The sequence below is a fragment of the Manihot esculenta genome, chromosome 4 (assembly GCF_001659605.2).
Source record: "Manihot esculenta cultivar AM560-2 chromosome 4, M.esculenta_v8, whole genome shotgun sequence".
NCBI classification, from domain to species: Eukaryota; Viridiplantae; Streptophyta; class Magnoliopsida; order Malpighiales; family Euphorbiaceae; genus Manihot; species Manihot esculenta.
Genome location: NC_035164.2, coordinates 17,774,101 through 17,797,501, shown reverse-complemented (window position 1 = coordinate 17,797,501; position 23,401 = coordinate 17,774,101). Strand labels below are relative to the sequence as shown.

At 34.7% G+C, this 23,401-nt stretch overlaps 1 protein-coding gene across 1 annotated transcript in view; it reads left to right on the top strand.

Moving 5' to 3' along the window:
- LOC110613798 (succinate--CoA ligase [ADP-forming] subunit alpha, mitochondrial) overlaps window positions 1-21,587 on the top strand; it is a 29,496-nt gene extending 7,909 nt beyond the window's left edge. The window contains exons 3-7 of the mRNA XM_021755117.2: window positions 2,730-2,900; window positions 5,789-5,912; window positions 9,230-9,291; window positions 20,286-20,367; window positions 21,200-21,587. Coding sequence (XP_021610809.1) covers window positions 2,730-2,900; window positions 5,789-5,912; window positions 9,230-9,291; window positions 20,286-20,367; window positions 21,200-21,339 — 579 coding nt within the window. The 3' untranslated portion in view covers window positions 21,340-21,587. The remainder of the gene's footprint in view (window positions 1-2,729; window positions 2,901-5,788; window positions 5,913-9,229; window positions 9,292-20,285; window positions 20,368-21,199) is intronic.
- Window positions 21,588-23,401: the final 1,814 nt, after the last annotated feature.

Sequence of the window (23,401 nt, the reverse complement as noted above, 5' to 3'; positions counted from 1 at the left end):
AATACACACTGGTACTGTTGTAAATAAAGGGAATACTTGTAATTGAGGCATTCCTGAAATCAACAACAAATGGAAAATTCTTCTCTCCTTCTTTTCTCTCCGGATATTCTGCTTCTTTCAATATCTACTCTTCCATAGTGCTCTATAATTCCTCTCCTCTTTCTATTTCTTTAGTCAACCTATTCTGTTCTATCTCTATCTCCCTAATTTCTCTATTTCAGTAATTGCTGCAAGTCTGCAACATGCTAATTTTTGTTGATAATTTTCCCTTGGAGTTGCTGCTTTTCTAATATATGGGGCTTTTTTTTTTGGACATTCCCTTACAATTTGTGTTAAATGACCTTTCTTTATATACTTCATGATGTCAAGAGGACGAATTGGCCTTTAAACAGCAGCTGTCTTACTGAAAGTTCTCTCTCCCAATATTGTTTGCATCTTGGCCAGATTGCCAGGGTCAATCAAGAAGGATGTAGTTATTTACTTTACTCCAATACAAAATCAACACAAACATCCTGTTCAGAAGAAATAGGGCAGTGGCAAGGTAGTGGTTTATTTAAGTAATTTATTAAAGCCATAGTAGAATAGTGAGTTGTTTTTTGAAGCTAGCTTATATTTTTTATGGTGCAATGTGAAGCATGGAATAAGGATCAGAACAAATATATAATGAATATGATATTCAGAATTCAAGTATGCCTATCCTAATTCAGGCATCACCCTTTCCATTCTTATCCTCAAGCACTCGTACAGATCTTCCTCCACAGAAATCTTGCCTAATCCTCGTAAATTCTTCAACAATGTCACTCATGTCTTGTTTCCCACATCTACTGCAAAGCCCCTTCTCAAATGGCCTCCCAAGAATTGCATCCATCTGTAATCCAATTTTGGGCATCAATCATTTCTATCAAAAACTGGCCAGCTATAGTCACTCTCTGTGCCTTTTGCACATTGTAAACCTCAAAGTATTTTTCATATTTCTGGATCCAAGATCTTGGATCTTTCCCCTCAAAAGTTACTAATCCTATTTTAGGCAACATTTTAGAGGTACACTCAGCTTTAGATGCAGATTGAAAGGTTACTTTTACCTTTTGGATTAGACCACAGTCCCCTGCACATTCCAGACCCTTGCCGCCCTCTGACAGTAAATTCTTCCTTTATTCCCCAATAAATGAGTTATTAAGGATTGCAACTCTAGTATTGCGTCTTTATTGTCCTTTGCAACCTGTTCCATTTCATCTCTCAGATCCTGAAGCTTTCTTGTGTGTCCAAAGCAGTTCTCCAAAGATTCTTCTTGGAGAATCCCCTGCTGATTCTCCACTTCCGCCAACTTCACAGCTTAGTAGTGATTCTGAGTCCAACCAGCTAGGAATGAAATCTCACCTTACTCGTTCCAAGCTCTGATACCAATTATTAAGGATTGCAAAACTCTAACAGAGTAATTGAGAAGAAAGGGAATAGTTGAGAGGAAAATTTAGAGGGAAGAAAGTAGATCTACATTTCTGAAAATTCTGGAATGAAATTACAGGAAAAATACCTTCTCCTTTTATAGTCTAATACAGTAACTGTCGATCCAGCTACTGTAATTCTATTTGACTCTCCTCCTGCTACAACTATTTCCACGGACTCCCCGGCTAATTAACGACTCTAGATGCTTCTGGAGAATTCCTCAGCCCTTAGCACTTCAATTAACTGCTACAGATGTTTTTAGAGAATTCCTTTGCCCTTTCCCTTTTGAATGTCTTTGTCTGATGTATGACACAGTTACCTAGTCTTTATTTTAAAAACACTGTTCATGAATAGTGCTCACAGATAACACTTACAAATCTCCAGTGTAAACTGTAAACAGCTCCAGGTTTCTTCCTTTTTTTTTTTCAAATCTATCTACTAATCAGAGTCCCAACTCAAGTATTAGCTTGTAGATGAACTCAAACAGGCAAACTTGGTTCTCAGTAGTTTAACTTGCTAGCAGTCATGCATCTTTCATGGTGTTTCTATTACAATTGGAAACCCAGAATGTGGCTGTGATTAATTGAAGACCACTTGCATTAATTATTTGTATGTTAGAGAGAACCCACAAGCTTTGCTTCTTTAGCTATCAAACCAAAAATGTGATGCTTTTAGGGAGTGCGGGCTTAATTTTTTCTTTAAAAGTTTTTTAATACCCTTTCCTAATTCCAACTTCCAAGTAAATTGCAATATTCAGTTTCAGTTCTCTTTTGCTAAATATTAATCAGTTACCTCAAAATTTTCTCTCCAAACACTGTTCATTGGTAGTGTGAAGGGTACCATAACTACAGTGTAAACATCTCCTTAAGTCTGTCCTTTTTTCTATATATTTTAAATTTTTTTCTTCTAATTATACCCACAAACTTAAGTTTTTTACTTACAGTTTGTTGATCAACACAATCTGGCAAACTCACCACTAAATAGTTTGACTTGCTAGCAGTCCTGCATCTTTCACAGTGTTTTTATCAATTGGAAACTTACAATGTGGCTATTGATTAAATGGAGGCAGGTCACATGAAGAATTATTTGTTTGTTAACTATAGCTATGTGCATGATCTTCAATCAAGTTTAATGCTTGAGATCTTTCTTTTATTCTCATTTTAGAGAAGTTTTCTTAGTTCTCGTTCCTCCAAAAGGCATTTTAACTATTTGTAGCCACTTTGATAATTGTTGTTGTCCATTCAGATATTAAATTGTGACATTTGAATTGATATTTGGACTTACAGGTTCGTGTGAAGGCTGCACTAAACAAGCAATCCAAAACTAGGCTAATTGGTCCAAACTGCCCTGGTATTATCAAACCTGGAGAATGCAAGATTGGAATTATGCCTGGATACATTCACAAACCAGGCCGTGTAGGAATTGTTTCTCGATCTGGCACATTGACTTATGAGGCAGTAAGTATAGAAATTCTTGCTATATTCTTTTCATGTGTCACATCTATTTTGAGCCTTGAATATAAAGTTTTATGGTCTCGATAAAGTTCGTTGAGCTGACAAATAATTCTTGTTGGAGTATCTTAAGACTATTATGCTTGTGGACAGTTTTATGTCTATATCACATCTTTTGGTATTTTTTTGGTAAACCTGATAACACATTTATGTCTCTAATATCTTTTAATTGATATGATTACCCATTTGCATTATTGCCTAACTTGTTAAGGTATAAAATTTGACTTTAAAATATAGCAAATACTTTAATGAAATGTTAGGTGTTTTCTGGCCATATTGAATTGAACTTCTAGGTAATTCACACTCTTAGCACCCCTGGAGTAGGATCTTGTCACAAGTTGATGAAGTGGAAAATCTTCCTCATGCTAGTCTGACTTCCCTATTAGTATTCCTGCTCTCGTCCTTGAGGAATGCATCGTGAAATATTAATGAAGACTCATCATAGAGAGAGAATCTTAATCTCATGGAAAATTGTTGGAGAAGTTTCTGATTGTTTTATTATTGAAATCAATGCCTTTTGTAAGGAAAGGAAATGTCCAGAAATAGGATTAAAGCACAATTGAAATCCAAAAAAAAAAAAAATGCTATTGACATTTAAAACCTAAATTTAAAGAGTATATTCCAGAGTTTTGGAGATAAGAGAATTATGATGCTGTTCTCTTGATTCTCCAAACCACTTTGATTGAAAGCTATGAACTTGAATCATAATGCACAACTTCTGCATCAACTGTCATTCCACCACCTCTTGGATAAAGAACTTTTCTTCAAGCTCAAAATTTGGATGGAGTTCAGAAGAAGTTGGAACTGGTTACCAAATGGCATTAGCTGAGAATAAGCGAATCCATTGTACCAGAGTTTCCCTCGTCCCATGATTCAGGCGAGAGCAGAGAATGGTTTAGGGAGAAGGAATTACCTTGCCGTCAAGGATAGCTTCCTTGGAACTTGCATACCATGAAATTTGTGAAGTAAGAAGACATGCAGTACGTCATGGATTTTACTATTCATAGGCAACTCCAATTGATAGGCTACATATCTCACAACCTGCATACTTTTAAAGGGACCATTCTATTGAGGTCTAAGTTTATTTGACCGCCTACTTGAAACATTGTTGGAGACTCTTAGGGTCAGCTTCGTTCCTACATTCTGCTCTCAAAGACATTCATTTTCTAGTTGGCTGGGAAAACAACAAGAAGGGGCTAAGATCCTCATTGACAACATGAATTCGTACGCAAGATATCGAATTGGATCCCTAATTCATAGATGGGAATTGATGAATCAAAGAAGCAATAGGAATGGTTCAATGACACTCCCTCCCGATGCTTTGCCAGAAGCTCGTTTTCTAACCAAAAAATGGAATATTTTAAGACCCCATCCCCGGGGAACTGGAAAAGGACCTAAACTCGTGATAGAAGCCTTCTTTCTCTAGTAGGAAATCAAAGACATCGGGAAGGCTTGCGTATTCATTCCTATTCTTGTTATGGGAGACTTTCCATACCCTATCTCGACTCCGTTCACAAGACCCTAAAGTAGGGGGGGTGGGTTTGATCCTATCCTAGTCCGTTCACAAGACTCCGCTCACAAGAGATGGTCGATGCTAGGTAGGATATTGTGGAAAAAATGAATATAGTGTAGGAATGGCTGAGATAATTTCTTAAGTGATAGATGGTTAGGATTTAAAATTAATGTTCAATGTAAGTAAAAGAAAGGGTGAGTGTCTTGAACCCAGGACTTACAAATCCTTAGAAAGAATTGTTAACTACTGAGCTGGAAGAGGTGGAGTTATTGGGTTTATGCTCAATATTACTATATTTTGATTTGTTTTGGTTCAACTGAATTTTTTTCCTTCAAAACTGAACCAAATAAACTGATTTCTTAAAAAATTAAAACCAAACCAAACTAAACTTTTTTAAGGAAACTGAACTGAATTTTCAAATAAGGTATTTTTTTTTTCTGGTTTGAATGAATTCTGCTCAGCCCTAGTTGTTCATGGTTTATTGTGGAGTACAGTGTCATCGAGTATGAATGGATGATATTACTCTCTTTCAGTTTCTGTTCATTGATGGTTACATTTATTTCTTCCTTCTTTGCTTTGGAGGATACTCTATTCTCCATTTCCTATCTTCATATCTCAGAAAGAAATAGAATAGTTGACCCACTTAGAAATGTTTTTCTTTATACTGATACAAGTAAAAGTTCATGAAGCATTCAAATATATACAAACTGCAGCAACCTTCAGTTACTTGGTTACTGGTAGTCTGATACAATCTTAGCTTAATTAAGCATCAAGATATATGCTAACTTCACAGCCACAACTCTACATTTGTTGTAAATTCCCAATAATTGATGGTGTTGGTAGCCAAATTAGGCCTTTTGAACCAGTCATGTACGTACTCATTGGTCAGATGAGGATATTGTATCCTCCATTTCCTATCATCGTTTTTTTCATATCTAAGAATGAAATAGAATAGTTGACCCACTTAGAAATGTTTGTCTTTATACTGATACAAGTAAACTGTAAAAGTTCATGAAGCATTCAAATATGTATAAACTGCAGTAACCTTCAGGTACTCAGTTGCTGATACAATCTTAGCTTAATGAAGCATCAATATATATGCAAACTTCACAGCTGCAACTCTACATTTGTTGTAAATTCCCAATAATTGATGGTAGAGTACTGACTAGTAGCCAAATAAGGTCTTTTGAGCAAATTATGTGCATACTCATTGGTCAGGTTAATAATCTTATGCCACTGACAGTGTGCCTATGATATGCCATACTGATCATAAACAGTTCTGCAAAATTTGTGGATGACATCATTTCTTATATTTTATTAGGTCTTCCAAACAACTGCTGTTGGTCTAGGTCAATCTACCTGTGTGGGAATTGGTGGTGATCCTTTCAATGGTACAAATTTTGTTGACTGCCTGAAGAAGTTTATTGCAGATCCTCAGACTGAAGGTAAACTTCTAATTGAGAAGTGACTATTCATGTTTTTCAGTTTATATTTGTCCATTTCATATTTGTAGAACAGCATGCCAATTGTTTGCCCTTGGATGAATGCACGAATTATTGTTTTGTTCATGGGGAAAAGGGAGTATAGATGATCTTTTTTTGCAGGGAAGACTCTTGCTACCCATGTGAAGCCCTGGCCCAGGCCCTTGTAAGGAAGACTTTACAGATTATCGGGACAATCGTTTTAATTCATATCCCAAATTTAGGTTTTCTCCAGATGGTTCAAGGGAAAGTCTTGAATATTTGGTTTCACTAGCCTATTTAACTAGATAAATCAACCGACTCCTATTTTTGTTCTATTAACGCCAAAATCTCTTGCTATATGGGGTTCTTTTGGTGCAAGGGATACATAAGACAAAACAATACAGGTCGAGACAAATAGATAGCTATCCTGGTATATGTTTGATCCATTTAGGAAAATACCAAATTAGACAAAATAATTACTGATATATTGATAAATAATAATATTATATTACCTTTTTTAAAAAGTAAACCTTTCAGTTTACAATATATAAGGAATATAATATTTATTAATGTTAGTTTATGTTGGAGTATTTCTTAAATATAAATTTTATTACTCTTTATATTAGGAATGAAGGTAACAATCTATTTTGTGGAGAATGAAAGGAACAAAAAAGGGTTGGATGGGACAAAAATCTACTTTCATCTTTATCCAATTCATGCATCAGATACAAGATAGGGCAATTTTCTTTGTGCCATCCAATCTAGTTATGATCTTGGGTCGTGGATTGCATCACGGGATGATAAACAAGGAAGGAGCTTATTAGAAGGTCTTAACTCCTGAGACTCGTTAACGAGAGTCTTAAATCTTAAATAAGTTTTTAATTAAGCTTGTTTTATTGAAAAAAAAATCCCTTATATAGTGGAGGTTTATATAATTATAGTACTTCTAATTAGAATAGATGTTTAATATAAGAAATTATTAGACAAGAAACTACTATGATACTAGAAATCTAAGAGTAAACTACTAAGATAGGATAGAGATAAAAAAACTATTAGATAAATGCAATATATTTGTTGTAGATAAAATATAATCTTAGTTGATAGAATTTTTCAAATCTGTTTAAGAATATATTTTGTCTATTTACTGTCCATAATTTCACTCCTCTCCTCTCCTTTCTTGAGAAGGAGATTGTCCTCAAGTTCAAAAGTGGGATATGCAAAGTCTGAAAATAATTGATAGATTCCAACGTTACTTCGGATTTAGGAAAACCTTGCCAATTGAGTAATACTTCCCAAACCTAGGTGCCTAGTTCAAAGGCAACAACTTTATGCATTTTATCATAATACTCTTTCATGCGTGCTTGTGGTTACTATAAGCGTATTTGGTTTTCATTCAAAAGTAAATTACATTCTTTTAAAGCATGATCTACTACCTCCACTCTTGTAGCTCCACTCTTGTAGATCCTAAAATGTATGATAATATGAGTTATTTTTGCCATCACATGAGGAAAAGTCGAGTTTGACATATCGGGGCACCATAAATACTTCTATCCTTTTATTAGTTTGTTGACTAAAATTCTATTGACTGTTACTCGATCTATCTTGTTTTTGGTTCACCTTCTATTGAAGGTTCAAACTAGTTTAGAAATTTACCGAGCTAAGTCAATCAAACGTGCATGGAATTGTTATATGAAAGTATTCAACTTCTCCTCTCATTTGTTGAATTGCCCATGACGACTAGCTCTGAGATAAACAAGGAAAGGGGTCATTAGAAGAGGGAGTTCTTAACACTTCAAACTCGTTAAGGGAATCATAAATCTCAAATAAGTTTTTAGTTAATATGCTTGTTTTATTGAATAAAAGTAAATCCCTAAAACAAAAGTAAATCCCTTGTATAGTGGAAGTTCATATAATCATAGTATTAATTAGAGTAGAAGTTTAATACAAGTAATTATTAAATAAGAAACTTTTAAGATAAGATAATAAAAGTCTAATAATGAACTACTAAGATAAAATAGAGATAAGAAACTGCTAAATAAATGCTATCTTTATTGCAGATAAAATATAATTCTCAGTTGATAGACTTTTTCAAAATTTAGACTTTGTTTAAGAATGGATTTGGTATCGATAAATAGTCAATGAAACCAAACACAAAGTGGAAATGCTCCTATATGTTCATATAATCATAGTACTTATTAGAGTAGAAGTCTAATACAAGCAATTATTAAATAAGAAACTTTTAAAATAAGATAATAAAAGTCTAATAACAAATTACTAAGATAAGATAGAGATAAGAAACTGCTAAATAAATGCTATCTATTTGTTGCAGATAAAATATAATTCTTAGTTGATAGACTTCTTCATAATTTGGACTCTGTTTAAGAATGGATTTGGTCTATTCGTTATCCATAACACTAGTCAACTGAACCAAACACAAAGTGGAGATGTTCCTATATGTGCATATCTTTCTTCAGCTCTTTTCTACTTGATTTCTGCCGGAACTCATAACATCTCTATAATTTTCTTATATTTTTCCTAGTCAGTTTGCCACCCTTCATAGGAAAGGTTTGATTAATTTTGCACTCATTCCATGAAGACCTCATTGCTCTTGAAGAACTAAAATAAAGAAAAGAGGAGATTGCAACTTGTGACAATAGATTCAGTTATGCGTATAATCTTTAGAAAGGCAATGAAATAACTTTGAGGTTGTCATGGGCTTCAGGATAGGTATCAGGCTGCCCAATTTTGAATCATATATACAATCATTTATGACCTTTGGTCACAATTTTGAGCCACTGAAATAGCCTCTCTGTACATGATGGATAAGATTGCACTGCGTATGTCAACTCTTCTCAAAGCCTACAAATGTTGGATACTTCATGCATTGAGTCACCCTTTTATAGAGAATAATTCCAATGGAATTATCCAAAAGTTGTGTTATATAATGTATGCCCCAGTATCTCTCAGATGGGCTCAAACGTTACACAATTTGCGTTTGACATTTAATAACTTCTGAAATTTTAGTTCATTGTTATTACTAGTATGTACTTTGAGAGCAGCTTAAGTGCCTTTTTCTGGCATTAGCTCCCTAAGGGTTTTCTGGTATAAAAAAATGTTAGGGCGGGGACTCTTTCAAAGCCATAACCATTGTTATACTTACGTTCTCAGTTTTTTCTTTAAATTTTTTAATTTTTATTTCACCTGGTATTTTTCTTGTGTCCCTCTTTTCAAATGCTTGTCTTTATATATAGAGAGACTGAGCAGATATGAGTAATCCAATAATATGAATTACACTGCAGGTATTGTTCTTATTGGTGAAATAGGAGGCACTGCAGAAGAGGATGCTGCTGCTCTGATTAAGGTAACTTGATTGATATTCTAATGTGCAAAGGAATATATATGTATATGTGCGGTCACATTCTTTGGCAAGACTATTCTGCCTGAGTAATCTCTAACAATCTACTCCTATTGTCAATGTGCTTTACTTTGTTCAAGGATTGATGAGTTAACAAGTAACTTAAGGAAAATTTGAATTGAATTTTGTTATTCAATATTGTCGATGCCTGAATAACTATATTTTGTTTGGTGTATAGATGACTCTTCTTAGCAGTTCACAAGTCAAGTGCCAGCTTCATTTGTAGAGATCATGACAGGACTTACTAGTCTTTCGATATTCTGTGGCAAAATATATTTTTGCTGGTTCTTTAGTTAATTTTATTCATTATTACTCCTTCAGTATGTTAGACTCAGGAAGGACAAGTTGTAGGAAGGATAAAATTATATGATGTAACGCAGAATAGGGCATACGCTACTTGCAATGAGTTAATTTTTGAGTGAAAATACTAGACCGTTTGGATTAAGTGGGATATGCATCTCCAATCTTAGAAGCCAAAAGTTGTATGCTTTTTCCCAATATTTCTTTGATAGCATCTCCAATCTTTTGGGCAATATTGTTGGGTTAAACAACATACTCCACCTATTACTTGGGAAATATTGTCGTCTGCAGTTCACCAAGAATGTACAATTGAAAGATACATTGATGAATTTATTGAGTGTGTGCATCTCAGGCATCAAGAATTATAGACCAGTATTACCTGGATTATTTTCAGTGGACTAAAGTTAGAAATTAGGGTAAGAATTTGTTCTTATGAGACTGTAGACTTATTTAAGATTATGGAAATTGCTAGGGAAATCAAAAGAGAATTGATGTGGTTCTTGGGAGTTAGGGAAACAAAGGGAATCACTGGAGATCTCAAGGGAAGAAATGGGAGGACTCACGAGCTGGGCCATATTGCAGGTTTTGCTCAATCTAAGCCTACAAATGTAACCCCGTTGAAAACCCAACTAGCAATGGCCTTTCAAAAGGATCCACCTCTAGAAATGGTGTTTTGTAGATGCTATCAATGTAAGCATTTTTTCCACCCGATGCATGAGTGTCCAAATAAAACAACAATAAGGGTCTTGATTGTTAGTGAAGATGGAGAAGTTTCAAAAATGATGGAGAAGGTGAATCCAGCTGACAGTGCGGTTGTCGAAGCCGATCAAAGATAACCTTCTTGGTTATCAACAATTTACAACTGCAGATAGTGGTGAAGGATCGAATCCACAGAGAATTGATTACCTATTTATTTTTCTCAATCAAGACCAAGAGAACCAATTGAAAACACAATTGAAAGCAAGTTATTGAAAGTAGATCAAAGATAAAGTGCAAGAAAGTAAAAAAAGGGGGTTTTGAGATGATTTGACTAACAACTATTGAAAGCAATTAAAACAGTAAGTAATCAAAATAAAAGAAGAAATCAATATGAGAAAAGTCTAGTTGAAGATATGGATCCACTTTGGTTGTTTGGGTTGATCATTGAAACATGGTTATCTTGATTGATTCAATAGGTTGGTTATGGGAGTGAAAGACGCTTCTCACCACCATGTCTTTCCTTATGAACAAACTGATTAGGGAACGTCCTCTAATCAATTACTAATCAACAAATTGCCAAGGAACGTCCTTGGGCCATAGGCATCAAAACAATTGCCAGTTGCATGAAGAACAAGAAATATCCAAACCCTAGCTACTCAAACGCATGAGATGTTGCTAGATCATACAATTCCTTAGTTTTTACACTAAGTGTTCTATGGACAGAATATTTCCAGCAATTACGGACTAACAAATATCCAATCCAACAATCAATTAACTTTGCAATTAAGAGTCAAGTGGCCAATTTGATCAAAACAACAAAGCAATCTTGGAATTAAGCACAATTGCATGAATATTGAATAAATTAAAGGTAAACACTTTATGTTCAGATCTCACAACCTTTTAAACAACCTTAGTTTCAACCAAACTTCAACTAGAAAGAAGGGTTTCAGCCACTCATGGCTGAACCAAAACAGAAAATTAAAGAAAAGAAGAAAGAAGAACCGAAATTGAGAGGAGAAGCCCTTGGAGGGCCGGCTGCCCTTGCTTGGCCGAATTTGGAGAGTTGAATTGTGTCTCTTCTTGTGTTCTTGAGGCCTGTAAATAGGTGTTGAGAGGCTGCCCAAGGTTTGGTAGCAATCCATGAGTCTTTTAGAGGCTGTCCAAAGTGCCCTTGGTCCCATATGTGCCTTCTTTGTACATGGGTTAAGGCAAAAACGTGGAGCATGTTTTGAATTGCAAGTGGGGGCTCTTTGGTCTTTTAATTGCTGCCCAAGATCTTCAAGATGTTGCCTAAAGAGTTAAGAGGCTGCCCATGCACTAATAAGGAAGGTGGAGCCTCCTTTTGAATTTTGAATTTTGAATGTGCATGGCATGAAATGGGAAACATGTGATCTTCAAGATTTGGCTTCTTGAATGAGCTGGATCTTGAAATCCAATATCTGAATATGAATCTTGGAGATTTGAATTTCAAAATACTTTCCTTCTTTGGCTCTTCAATTATGGCAACTTGAGATATGGATTCTTAAATAAGGAAAAGGCAACTTGCTGATTTGAAATTCGAATTTCGAATGGCTTTGGCTGAATGTTCTTTCCTTCTTTGCCACTTTCCTTATTTAGAACTTTCCATATTTAGCTTGACTTGATTTCAACTTGGCAGGCTTGCTCTCTTTTGCTCCAAATAAGGCAGTTTTAGGGGTATTTTCTCCAGAATGTCCTTTTACACCATTTTCTGCAAAATAATATTAAAAGCACTAAATTAAGCAGAAATCATGTAAATATTCATCAATAATATTAATATAAAATGGACTAAATTATACTCTATCAAATACCCCCACACTTAGCCTTTTGCTTGTCCTCAAGCAAACAAACATAGTCAAATAAGTTTTCTTTGCTCTAGATCCTTGTTTCCACTTAAGCTCATACTCTAGACACTTATTTTGAATCATTGCAGTGAAGAATATATGCATGAAGATTACTTATCTTCTTTCCTTGTTTCCCTTTGCTTACTATGGCTAGGATTTGTTTTCCTCAAGAGAGATAATGCATGCACATTATTTGTTAAGACTTTTTCCAACTTTTAGTGTGACTTGCCCTTACCTTGAAGTACTCTATTCAGGCTTTTGCACTTTAGATCTTTCTTGGAAAGGTCACCAACCTATTTTTGATGTCATGGTTTATATTTTTCAGTTGGTCACCTATCCAAGTGGCTACTAGCCTTGTTCATAGTCTTTTGACCATTGGAACAGTTTTTGAATTTGTGCTTTTGAGGTCTTTGCCTTTGTTGAATTTTCTTTCTCTCAATGATTTGGGCAAATCAACACCAATTGCTAAATCAAGTCACATTAAGTTCATTCACACAATTTTCAATTTATTCTCAATCAATTGAGGGTCATCAATATATTTTTCACCATTGGCAAACTCAAGGATTCAATTCAAAAGGCAATTCTCAAACATGAATACAACTCACTGCAATTGATTCAACATAAGTTTAAAGAGTTATCACATTAATGGGGTCATGGAAAGAAAAACTCATCCAACATAGTTCATCAGTTTGAGTAGAGCAAAACAAAAAAGATGAAGAAGGTTGTGGTTGTGTGTGTTTTATTGAAAGCATAAACAACAAAAATGAAAAATTTTTCCTAATGCAAGCAAACTAGAGATTAAAGCAAAAATAAATTTAAAAGTAAAAATTCAGATATATGCACCCCCACACTTAAATCATGCATTGTCCTCAATGTATAAGAAGAGAGAAAAAGAGAACAAAGGAAACTGAGTACTCCCTTGGGTGTGGTGTGCATGGTGCGATCCTCTTGATCAAGGCTCAAGTAATTGGGGAAGGGAAAAGCGTCCCAACTGCATTGAGCAAAAAGTGTAGCACTCCTTTTGATTTGGTCATGAACCATCCTACTTTTTCCATGTACTCATGAAGTAACATGATGAGCTTCTCTCCTTTCAGATGAGGTGTGCCTTTAGCCCTTATGTTTGCATTTTTGAGATGATTGGGCAGAACTTTGAACTCCAATTCATGTTTCTCCATGTGTAGCTGCAAATTGGTACTAAGATCTGGCAAAACAAATTCTACCTTATCCGGAGGTTTTGGAAGGCATTGATCTGCATGCTCCTTTGGTTTGGGCTCTTGGCCTTCCATTTGTTCCTTGTGAGCATGGGCTGTTTGCATTGGATGGATGGTATAATTGGGTTCAGTATCCTCCTTTTGCATAGGACCTAACTGAGGTGGAAGACTGATCTGCGTTGGAATCTGTGGAACAAGGTTCGGCGGCCGAAAGATGGTGGAGTTCGGCGGCCGAATATCTTCTGTTTGTGCAACCTCTATTGGCTGAATGCTGCAGATGGTTTCTTTCAGTTTCAGGTTTTCAGTCCTGCAAAGATCATCATTCAAAATACAATTTTGATTTTCATTAAACACATCTTGGCTCAAACGATCAATAATATCAAGACTATCAACAAGTTCTGCTTGATCAGTTTGTTTGGACAAACAGTTTTCTAGTTGTGTCTCTTCAGCATCTTGTTCTTGAATTTGCCAACTTTCCTCATCTGTCTCATCAGCTTGAAGCTCTTCCTCTTTTCTTACCATGTCTGCTCTCCATTTGGCAGCTATTCAATCCACTTCTTGTTGGATATTTTGCAAAGTTTCCAACATTTTATAAAATTTAGTTCTGCGATCTTCAGGTATTGCTTGGGCTTGATAGTTTTTGTAGTAGTTATCCCTTCCATAGTCATAATTTGGTTGGTCTCCCCAACATGGACGTACTTCAAGAGCTTGTTCAGCTTGGTCTATAATAAAACTTCTTGCAGCAGCGATTTGTTCATAAAGTTCCGCAAGCGAAAAGGTGTACTTGCCTCGTCCATGATTTAATTCAATGATGGTGACTTACTTGGGTGAGATGATGGGCAGCAGAATGTTGATGAAGTTTGGCGGCTGGAGTAGAGGACTTTCGGCGGCCGAAGGTTGGGCAGAATGTCCTTCAGGCGCATAGGCTTGCTTTCCTAATCTTCTGAGAGTGCGTTCAATTTCTAGATCAAAGGGCAGAGTGTCCCTATGCTCAGATCTGGTCATGAAAGAAAATAAACAAACAAGTAAAATCAATTCCCCGACAACGGCGCCAATTTTTGACAGTGCGGTTGTCGAAGCCGGTCAAAAATAACCTTTTTGGTTATCAACAATTTACAACTGCAAATAGTGGTGAAGGATCGAATCCACAGAGAATTGATTACCTATTTATTTTTCTCAATCAAGACCAAGATAACCAATTGAAAATACAATTGAAAGTAAGTTATTGAAAGTAGAACAAAGATAAAGTGCAAGAAAGTAAAAAAAAGGGGTTTTGAGATGATTTGACTAATAATTATTGAAAGCAATTAAAACAGTAAGTAATCAAAATAAAAGAAGAAATCAATATGAGAAAAGTCTAGTTGAAGATATGGATCCACTTTGGTTGTTTGGGTTGATCATTGAAACATGGTTATCTTGATTGATTCAATTGGTTATGGGAGTGGAAGACGCTTCTCATCACCATGTCTTTCCTTATGAACAAACTGATTAGGGAATGTCCTCTAATTAATTACTAATCAACAAATTGCCAAGGAACGTCCTTGGGCCATAGGCATCAAAACAATTGCCAATTGCATGAAGAACAAGAAAGATCCAAACCCTAGCTACTCAAACGCATGAGATGTTGCTAGATCATACAATTCCTTAGTTTTTACACCAAGTGTTCTATGGACAGAATATTTCCAGTAATTACGGACTAACAAATATCCAATCCAACAATCAATTAACTTTGCAATTAAGAGTCAAGTGGCCAATTTGATCAAAACAACAAAGCAATCTTGGAATTAAGCACAATTGCATGAATATTGAATAAATCAAAAGTAAACACTTTATGTTCAGATCTCACAACCTTTTAAACAACCTTAGTTTCAACCAAACTTCAACTAGAAAGAAGGGTTTCAGCCACTCATGGCTGAACCAAAACAGAAAATTAAAGAAAAGAAGAAAGAAGAACCGAAATTGAGAGGAGAAGCCCTTGGAGGGTCGGCTGCCCTTGCTTGGCCGAATTTGGGGAGTTGAATTGTGTCTCTTCTTGTGTTCTTGAGGCCTTTAAATAGGTGTTGAGAGGCTGCCCAAGGTTTGGTAGCAATCCATGAGTCTTTTAGAGGCTGTCCAAAGTGCCCTTGGTCCCATATGTGCCTTCTTTGTGCATGGGTTAAGGCAAAAACGTGGAGCATGTTTTGAATTGCAAGTGGGGGCTCTTTGGTCTTTTAATTGCTGCCCAAGATCTTCAAGATGTTGCCTAAAGAGTTAAGAGGCTGCCCATGCACTAATAAGGAAGGTGGAGCCTCCTTTTGAATTTTGAATGTGCATGGCATGGTTTTAAATAACGGCCGTTACGTTACGTAACGGCCGTTATGTAACGGGTTTTGGGGGGGCCGTTACCCGTTATCCCGTTATATAACGGCCCCTCCTGATTTGCATGCGTAACGGCCGTTACGGCCGTTACCAATAATTAAAATTCTTTTATATTTTTTATTTTTTGCTCCCTATTCTCATTTTCATTAGTTTATACACTTTTTAGCAGCTTTAAAGACTATATTTTTAAAGTTTTCTCTTCCTTTTCTCTTTCAAATTTCAATCTTCCTTGCATATTTCTCATATAAACTTAGATCCATTATAAACTATTCTATTTCCAAGCTTATTTCTTCTAAAAAGTTGGTTCAATTTTATCTATTTTAGTTTTTAATTGTTGTTTTTTTTCCCTTTTTTTTTGTAAGTTTTTGTGGATTAAAGCGTTAGTTTTGAGTTAAAATTATACTTTGAGCTATTAGTTTACTCGATCTATAAAGATTATGTTGATTTTTCTTATTCTAAACTATATGATGTTTAATTTAAGTTGAATAATCTATATTTTATATATTTATGTGTATTATGCATTTGTATACATTGTTCTAAATTAAATCTAATCAATATCATTTTATTTATGAACTTTGCAAATTTTTTTAAAAAATTTGCGTAGCGCCAGGCCGTTACCGTTACGTTACGGCCGTTATAGGTCTGTTTCCGTTACCCGCGACCACGACCGCGAATGTGGCCGCGACCGCGATTTAAAACCATGTTGCATGGCATGAAATGGGAAATATGTGATCTTCAAGATTTGGCTTCTTGAATGAGCTGGATCTTGAAATCCAATATCTGAATATGAATCTTGGAGATTTGAATTTCAAAATACTTTCCTTCTTTGGCTCTTCAATTATGGCAACTTGAGATATGGCTTCTTAAATAAGGAAAATGCAACTTGCTGATTTGAAATTCGAATTTCAAATGGCTTTGGCTGAATGTTCTTTCCTTCTTTGCCACTTTCCTTATTTAGAACTTTCCATATTTAGCTTGACTTGATTTCAACTTGGCAGGCTTGCTCTCTTTTGCTCCAAATAAGGCAGTTTTAGGGGTATTTTCTCTAGAATGTCCTTTTACACCATTTTCTGCAAAATAATATTAAAAGTACTAAATTAAGCAGAAATCATGTAAATATTCATTAATAATATTAATATAAAATGGACTAAATTATGCTCTATCACCAGCTAACCATAATTTCGTGGTAGATCGAGTGGCATCATTGTTGGAACTACCAGTCATGCCAACTCCTACATTTGGAGTTAGATTGGGCGATGGACGAGGACCAAATCTTTAGATATGTGTTATGACTAGCAAATTTTCGATAAATTATTAGTTCATGTGGATTGCTATATATTTATGTTGGGAGGGTTCAATGTGTTACTTGGAATAGCAATGTGCAAGCTAATTGGGCGAAAGACCATGGAATATTTGCAAGATGGAGCAAAGGTCAAGTTGTGGGTTGACTAATCTTTGACAAGAGCTATTATTTCAGCCTCAACTCTAGGCTAATGTTGACTATTGTGTTGTGCTTTGGTCTTCTGACGGCCCTGAATTGTTTCAGAGCGTGGATCCACAATTAATTCTACAACAAAAATAGCTAATGCGGATTGGTGTGTTCAAGGAACTTCCGAGCCTTCCTCCCAAAAGACATACTATACTGTTCGTCCATACCATATAGTTATTGGTAGAGGGAGCAAGCTGTAGGGCATTTCAATTGGTTGTTACAAGCGCAACATGCTTTTGAATAGCTAAAATTAGTTACCACCACTACTCCATTGTTGTCCATGCCTAGTTTTTAGGAAAGGGACTCAGAGCAATGTTAATGCAAGACGAAAAACCAATTGCTTATTTTAGGGGTTAATTTCACCCATTGTCTTTCAACCTAGGTGTTTGTTTAGTCATGTCCTTTAATTTCAATTTGTATCATAAAATTCTCTAAACTTTATTTTGAATATCATGGTTGATAACTATAACCATCGGTTACAGGTTCACTTTTATGAAATTTCACTTATTGTCTCTCAAGTCTCAACTTAAATAATTGTATCAAAGTGTCCTTCAACTTTAAGTTATACCACAAAATTTCTAATATTTCAATGTAATATATAGATAATTTTTACATGAATTATACTTAAAATAATATAAAATTTGAAATATTATTTTAGTAAAAATAAAATATAAATATAATATTAGCATATATAAAAATATGCTTAAAATAAAGTAGTGTTTCAATATGATTAAAATAAAGTAAAATAATTTTTTTTTAATTAAAATAAAATCAATACAATTAAAAGAAACATATCATCCTAGAATCAAATTATAAAATTTTAAACCAGCTGTAAACTCAAATAAATAGAAAATAAATAAATAAAATGTAAGTTCTTAAGCTAACTATAAATTTTTGAAAGAAAATTACATAATTATAATTTATCATTTATGAATATTTTTATAAAAATTAAAAAGAAATTTGAAATTTAAAAATTTTTGTTGTGCAAATTAAAGTTGAGGAAAGACTGATATATTCATATAAGTATATGGACAATAGATGAAATTTATAGCAAATTAATCTATAAACCATTGATAACATATTACAGGGACAATATTGATACTCAAATTAAGTTCAGGGAGCTTTATTATACAAATTAAAGTTGAAAGATGTTACTACGAGTGAAGTTAACCCTTTATTTTTGTAAGGCCCTCTTTGATCAAACTTTGGCTAAATCAATGCATGGATAAGTATGAAAATGAAATGATGGTTTGTGTTGTCTATTAAGCATGGTAGAAAGATAATATTTTGTTATTGTCTCACAATGGAGATTACAACCTATTTATACATGAGAGACGGTATCTAAACAGGAAGGAAAATCAAACCTATGATTATACAATCCCTAAGATTAAGCAACTGACCCATCTATCAATATTTACTTCCTATATTAACATATTTACTTTCTATAACTTATAACAAGCATTAAAGGCCATACTTGGTGGGACATTTCTGCCAATGCAATTTTATTTCCAATTTTACTCAAAAGAATTTCATTCTACTGTAGTAGGGGGCATTCGGAAGTGTATTAAACTTATAGAAGATTGGCAGGTAATGTGTACTGGAAAGAGTTGATGAAATCAATCCAACATTTTGTTTCTAAAAGTGAGGTGTGTCAAAGAAGCAAGTATCAAGTTACCAGTCCTGCAGGGTTGTTGCAAGTTGCAACCCCTTCCCATTCCTTCCGCAATATTGGAAGACATTTCAATGGATTTTGTTACAGGGCTTCTGATGTCACATGGGTTGACTGTATTTTGTTGTAATTGATAGACTTTCAAAGTATTCTCATTTCATTGGGTTACACATCCTTTTTCTGCGAAGTAGTAGCTGAGGTCTTCTCAAAGGAGGTAGTAAGCCTTCTGGAATTCCACAATCCATTGTGAGTGATCGTAATCCTATATTATTAACTTTTTGCGAGAACTCTTCAAGAGGCAGGGAACTTGCTTGAAAACAAGCACCTCATATCATCCTGAGACCAATGGACAGACTGAAGTATTGAACCGATGTTTAGAGATATATTTGCGATGTTTTTCTTCAGAATAGCCAAGACCCTGGAGAAAATCACTGTGCAGAATATTGGTTTAATACTAATTTCCATGTTTCTACTGTGCTGACTCCTTTTGAAGTCATTTATGGTCGGCCATCTCCTACCTTGATTAAACATTTGCCAGGAGAAGTAAGGGTGGAAGCAGTGGCACAGGAATTGGACAGGGATGAATTTCTGCGACAATTGCAATATAACTTTCAGTGAGCCCAACAGCAAATGACTATGGCTGCCAATAGTCATTGTCGAGATGTTCAATTTGAGGTCGGGGAGAAGCAGCGGCATAGTAGAATAACAACCTGAGTATAAATGATTATAAATTAAAATGAGAGCAGAGAGAAAGGCATTATGTATTGAGCTATTTTGTCTTTTCAGCATTAACTGGGCTAGGGAATTTCTTTGTAAATTTCTGTGTATTTTCTTCTGGATTATAAATTCAGATAGCCTTTCTCTGCCATTTTCTTTATTGTTTGCATTTTCGATCCTTAATCTCTATCAGGACATGCTGCAAATGTGTGATAACATTATTGTGCAAACTCCTATAATCTTCCAGTAATGCCCTTATGTTTTGAAACACATAACAGTAGTTGAGACTGGTCTAGATATTCCGACTGGATTAGTATAACCAGTGTTTTTTATTGTATGGATCATTTCAAGCATGTAGGTTCTTCTCCAACTCCAAGCCATTGGCTGTTCTGTGCTTGTGTATAAAATATTGATTAAAACCTGTGTAGCATTTGTCTATCTGTAGCTCTACAGTTTTTTCTTTCTTTTTGCAATGGCTATCTTGAAAGCATTACTATATTTTGCTTAATTCTTCGATTACAGGAAAGTTTCTTCAACTTTGTTTAAGATAATCTTAGAGTTTGACTTTTTTGATGAGCAGTATTTTATTCTCCCTCTGAAATTCAAGAATTGATTTTTTACACTAAATGAAACAGGAAAGTGGAACGCAAAAGCCTATTGTTGCATTTATAGCTGGTCTTACTGCTCCACCAGGGCGTCGCATGGGTCATGCTGGAGGTATTACATTATCATCTATTTTTATTGATTTAGTTCGATTCTTCCTTTTATGGATATTTTTTTTTGTGCACCTGCACAGATGTTGATATTTAGATAGGACGTTTGTTTTCAATAAAATATGAACAGACTGAAGAAGCAACTGCAACTAGTCTCATATAAATATAAATTAACAGGCCAAGTATACAAGTTCCCCCTCAAACTTTATCAAAAAAAAAATCTTAGCGCACCCTCATATTGGAAACGTTGTGTCTCACAACTCAGTTAGAAAAAAGGGGAATTAAGTGAAATCTTCAATCCTTCTCATCAAAAAGCATGAATAAACGGATAAAGAAGAGTGAAAGTTCGAAAAATGTTGACATGGAAAAGAATCCAAAAAAATAAATTAAATGTACTGAACTATATGCGTGTAAGATAAGTATTGGATAATTAATCCATATATGCACCTTTTTGACCCAGTAGAGAGCTTGTAGGACAACTATAAAATACTTATTCTCAGATAATTCATCAATGTGTGGCACGACAATACGATAACTATGGGTTGTATTGGACCTCTTCAATCTTCATCTTATACATGTTTGCTATGGGGTTAACAAGCCATGTCGTATTTAATTCCACTAATGTGCTTGCCCTGATCCATGCAAAGATTGTAGAAGCCTGAAAATTTTAGGAATGGCCTGAATTTAGGGCCTGACAATCCGCCCTTAGAATGATGTTGTGAATTTTTTGGGGTCCGACAATTTAAAATCATTTAATTCTCCAAAATTGATCTTACCTTAAACCATTGTCGCTTAGTACAAATCATGATTATGTTGTGAATTAACTAATTTTGCAGCTATTGTATCTGGGGGAAAGGGTACTGCCCAAGACAAAATCAAAACTCTGAAGGAAGCTGGAGTGACAGTGGTGGAATCTCCAGCAAAGATAGGTTCTGCCATGTTTAATGTGTTCAAAGAGAGGGGTCTTGTGAATTAGTTTTTCTTTTAGTGTTCAATTTACTGTCCTCTTTTCTTTTAATATTTCGATTTGATTAAACTTAAATTGAGGGAAAATGTGTTGCCCCAATTTTCTTAAGACTGCCTAGCCTAATGGGCAAGCTCCAGAAGGCAGGCTGAAATTTTCTTGCTCTAAGCTTAGTTATTGCCAACACAAGCACTGGTACTCTCAAAGTTAGTATTAGTTTGTAATAATGCCCTTCTATATGGAATTTTATTTTTTTTTAATTTTTTTTTAATGCAATTGTCTTCAGAAAGTTGTGCAAGGAGTTGGTGTTCTGCTCCAGTCAAACAGATGGATATTAATCAGAATCCCTAAGAATTTTGAATTTGAGGAAAACCTACTGCCAGAATCAGCTTAAGGTAACGTTTAACTGAAATTGAATTAAAATTAATTAAAAACTGAATTGATCAAAACTGGATTTGAATAAAGTAAGATTCAGTTAACTCGGTTGGGAATTATTATTATTATTATTATTTTAATAGTTAAATTTAATGAAAGTTAGAATGGAATTAAAACTGAAATACAAGTGTAAAAGGGTCAGGCAAAGGAGAGGGATCGGTTGGTTGAGGATGAAGGGAGGGTAGGAAAGTTATTTTAAAACTGCTATAATAGGGTGAAAGTTCTGTTCTGTTCGTTGTTTTTTTTTTTTTAAAAAATAAAATTCAATACTAGTTTGTTATACGTACACCTGTGTTAACATTTCATTACGAAAATGGACCTTGAAAAAGTGTGAGCTTTTCTTATTGGGCAACTCTTCTGTCATTACTCGACATGTTTAACCTTAATTTAATAAAAAATATATATAATTTTTAATATTAATTATAACTAATATAAACTAATCATTCAATTAAAAATTAAATAAAATTAAAAATATGCAAAACGTAAAGGAATTGATTCAGCGTTTTATAAATTAATGCATTTAGAAATATTTTTAACATCCTATGTCTATAATTTTGGAAATTTTGATGGTGCTAAAATTACTCCAAGGTCCAAAGGCCATTGACATATAAAAATATATTGAAGCTGTGAGATTCGAGGGGTCAACATGAGTTTGACTTGGTAAATGAAACTAGTAATGGAGTTGAATATATCTTTAAGAGGTGTTAAGGTTAGAGTTGCAAAGAAAGTTAAGGAATTGGAGAAAATAGTGGAATTCTCTTTTTCGAGAGTGAGTGGGATGTATATATCCTCATCCGTACAGGGTACATCGCATATTTATCCTTTCAAAATGGATTGATGTACTTTTGTCAGACTCTTTAGACGCTCATTAACAGTGAACAGTTGACTCTTTTAATATTGAATCGGCTAAAATTATATTATTTTTAATGCACGTCACATCAAAACATCCAAAACATACGCATTTAAAGTTTGATATGATCGTCAAAAGAGATGAGAGTCTGTGTACTCTTACTCTAGGCTCCCTGGTGGTGAACTATTCAAGGCTTTTTCTGGGCCATGAATATCGAAGGTGTAGGAGCCCTACCCATCTCAACTTCCAATTTCCATTCGTCTGACTAGGTCATGTGATATACATATGTCATGGTCTAAAGAGGAGTGCATTTTAAATGTTATTAGATCCCCTTTACCCACTCAGGCAGTCATTTATGGCTGTCTCGAGAGGAAAAATCAAGTGCTTTATGGAAATTGACAACCATTAATCAAATGTCACGTGAGAAGATGCATCGTCTCAATTTATAATTGTCACTCAACTCTCCATTTTTCACTCTTGCCTAATTTGTTCTTGAAGTTATTGCTTAATTTTCAAGCATCTTCCATTCTCTTCTTCATCTTCCTCCCTATCTTCTGCTAAACTGGTGGATGCCCAACTTGAGAGGAAACTAGTTTTTTACATAAAATAATTTGAATATGAGCTATCATTTCCCCTTACGTCCTTCTTCTCATTGGTTTTTAGGGCTTATCGGATTACCCCTAGGATGTTGACCCTAAATTCCATTTTATTTATGAATACTTTTGAGGCCCTGTGTTATGGTTGGGGCTTTGTTCCATTGGTGAACCTTTTTAGAGCTTTCTTCAAACT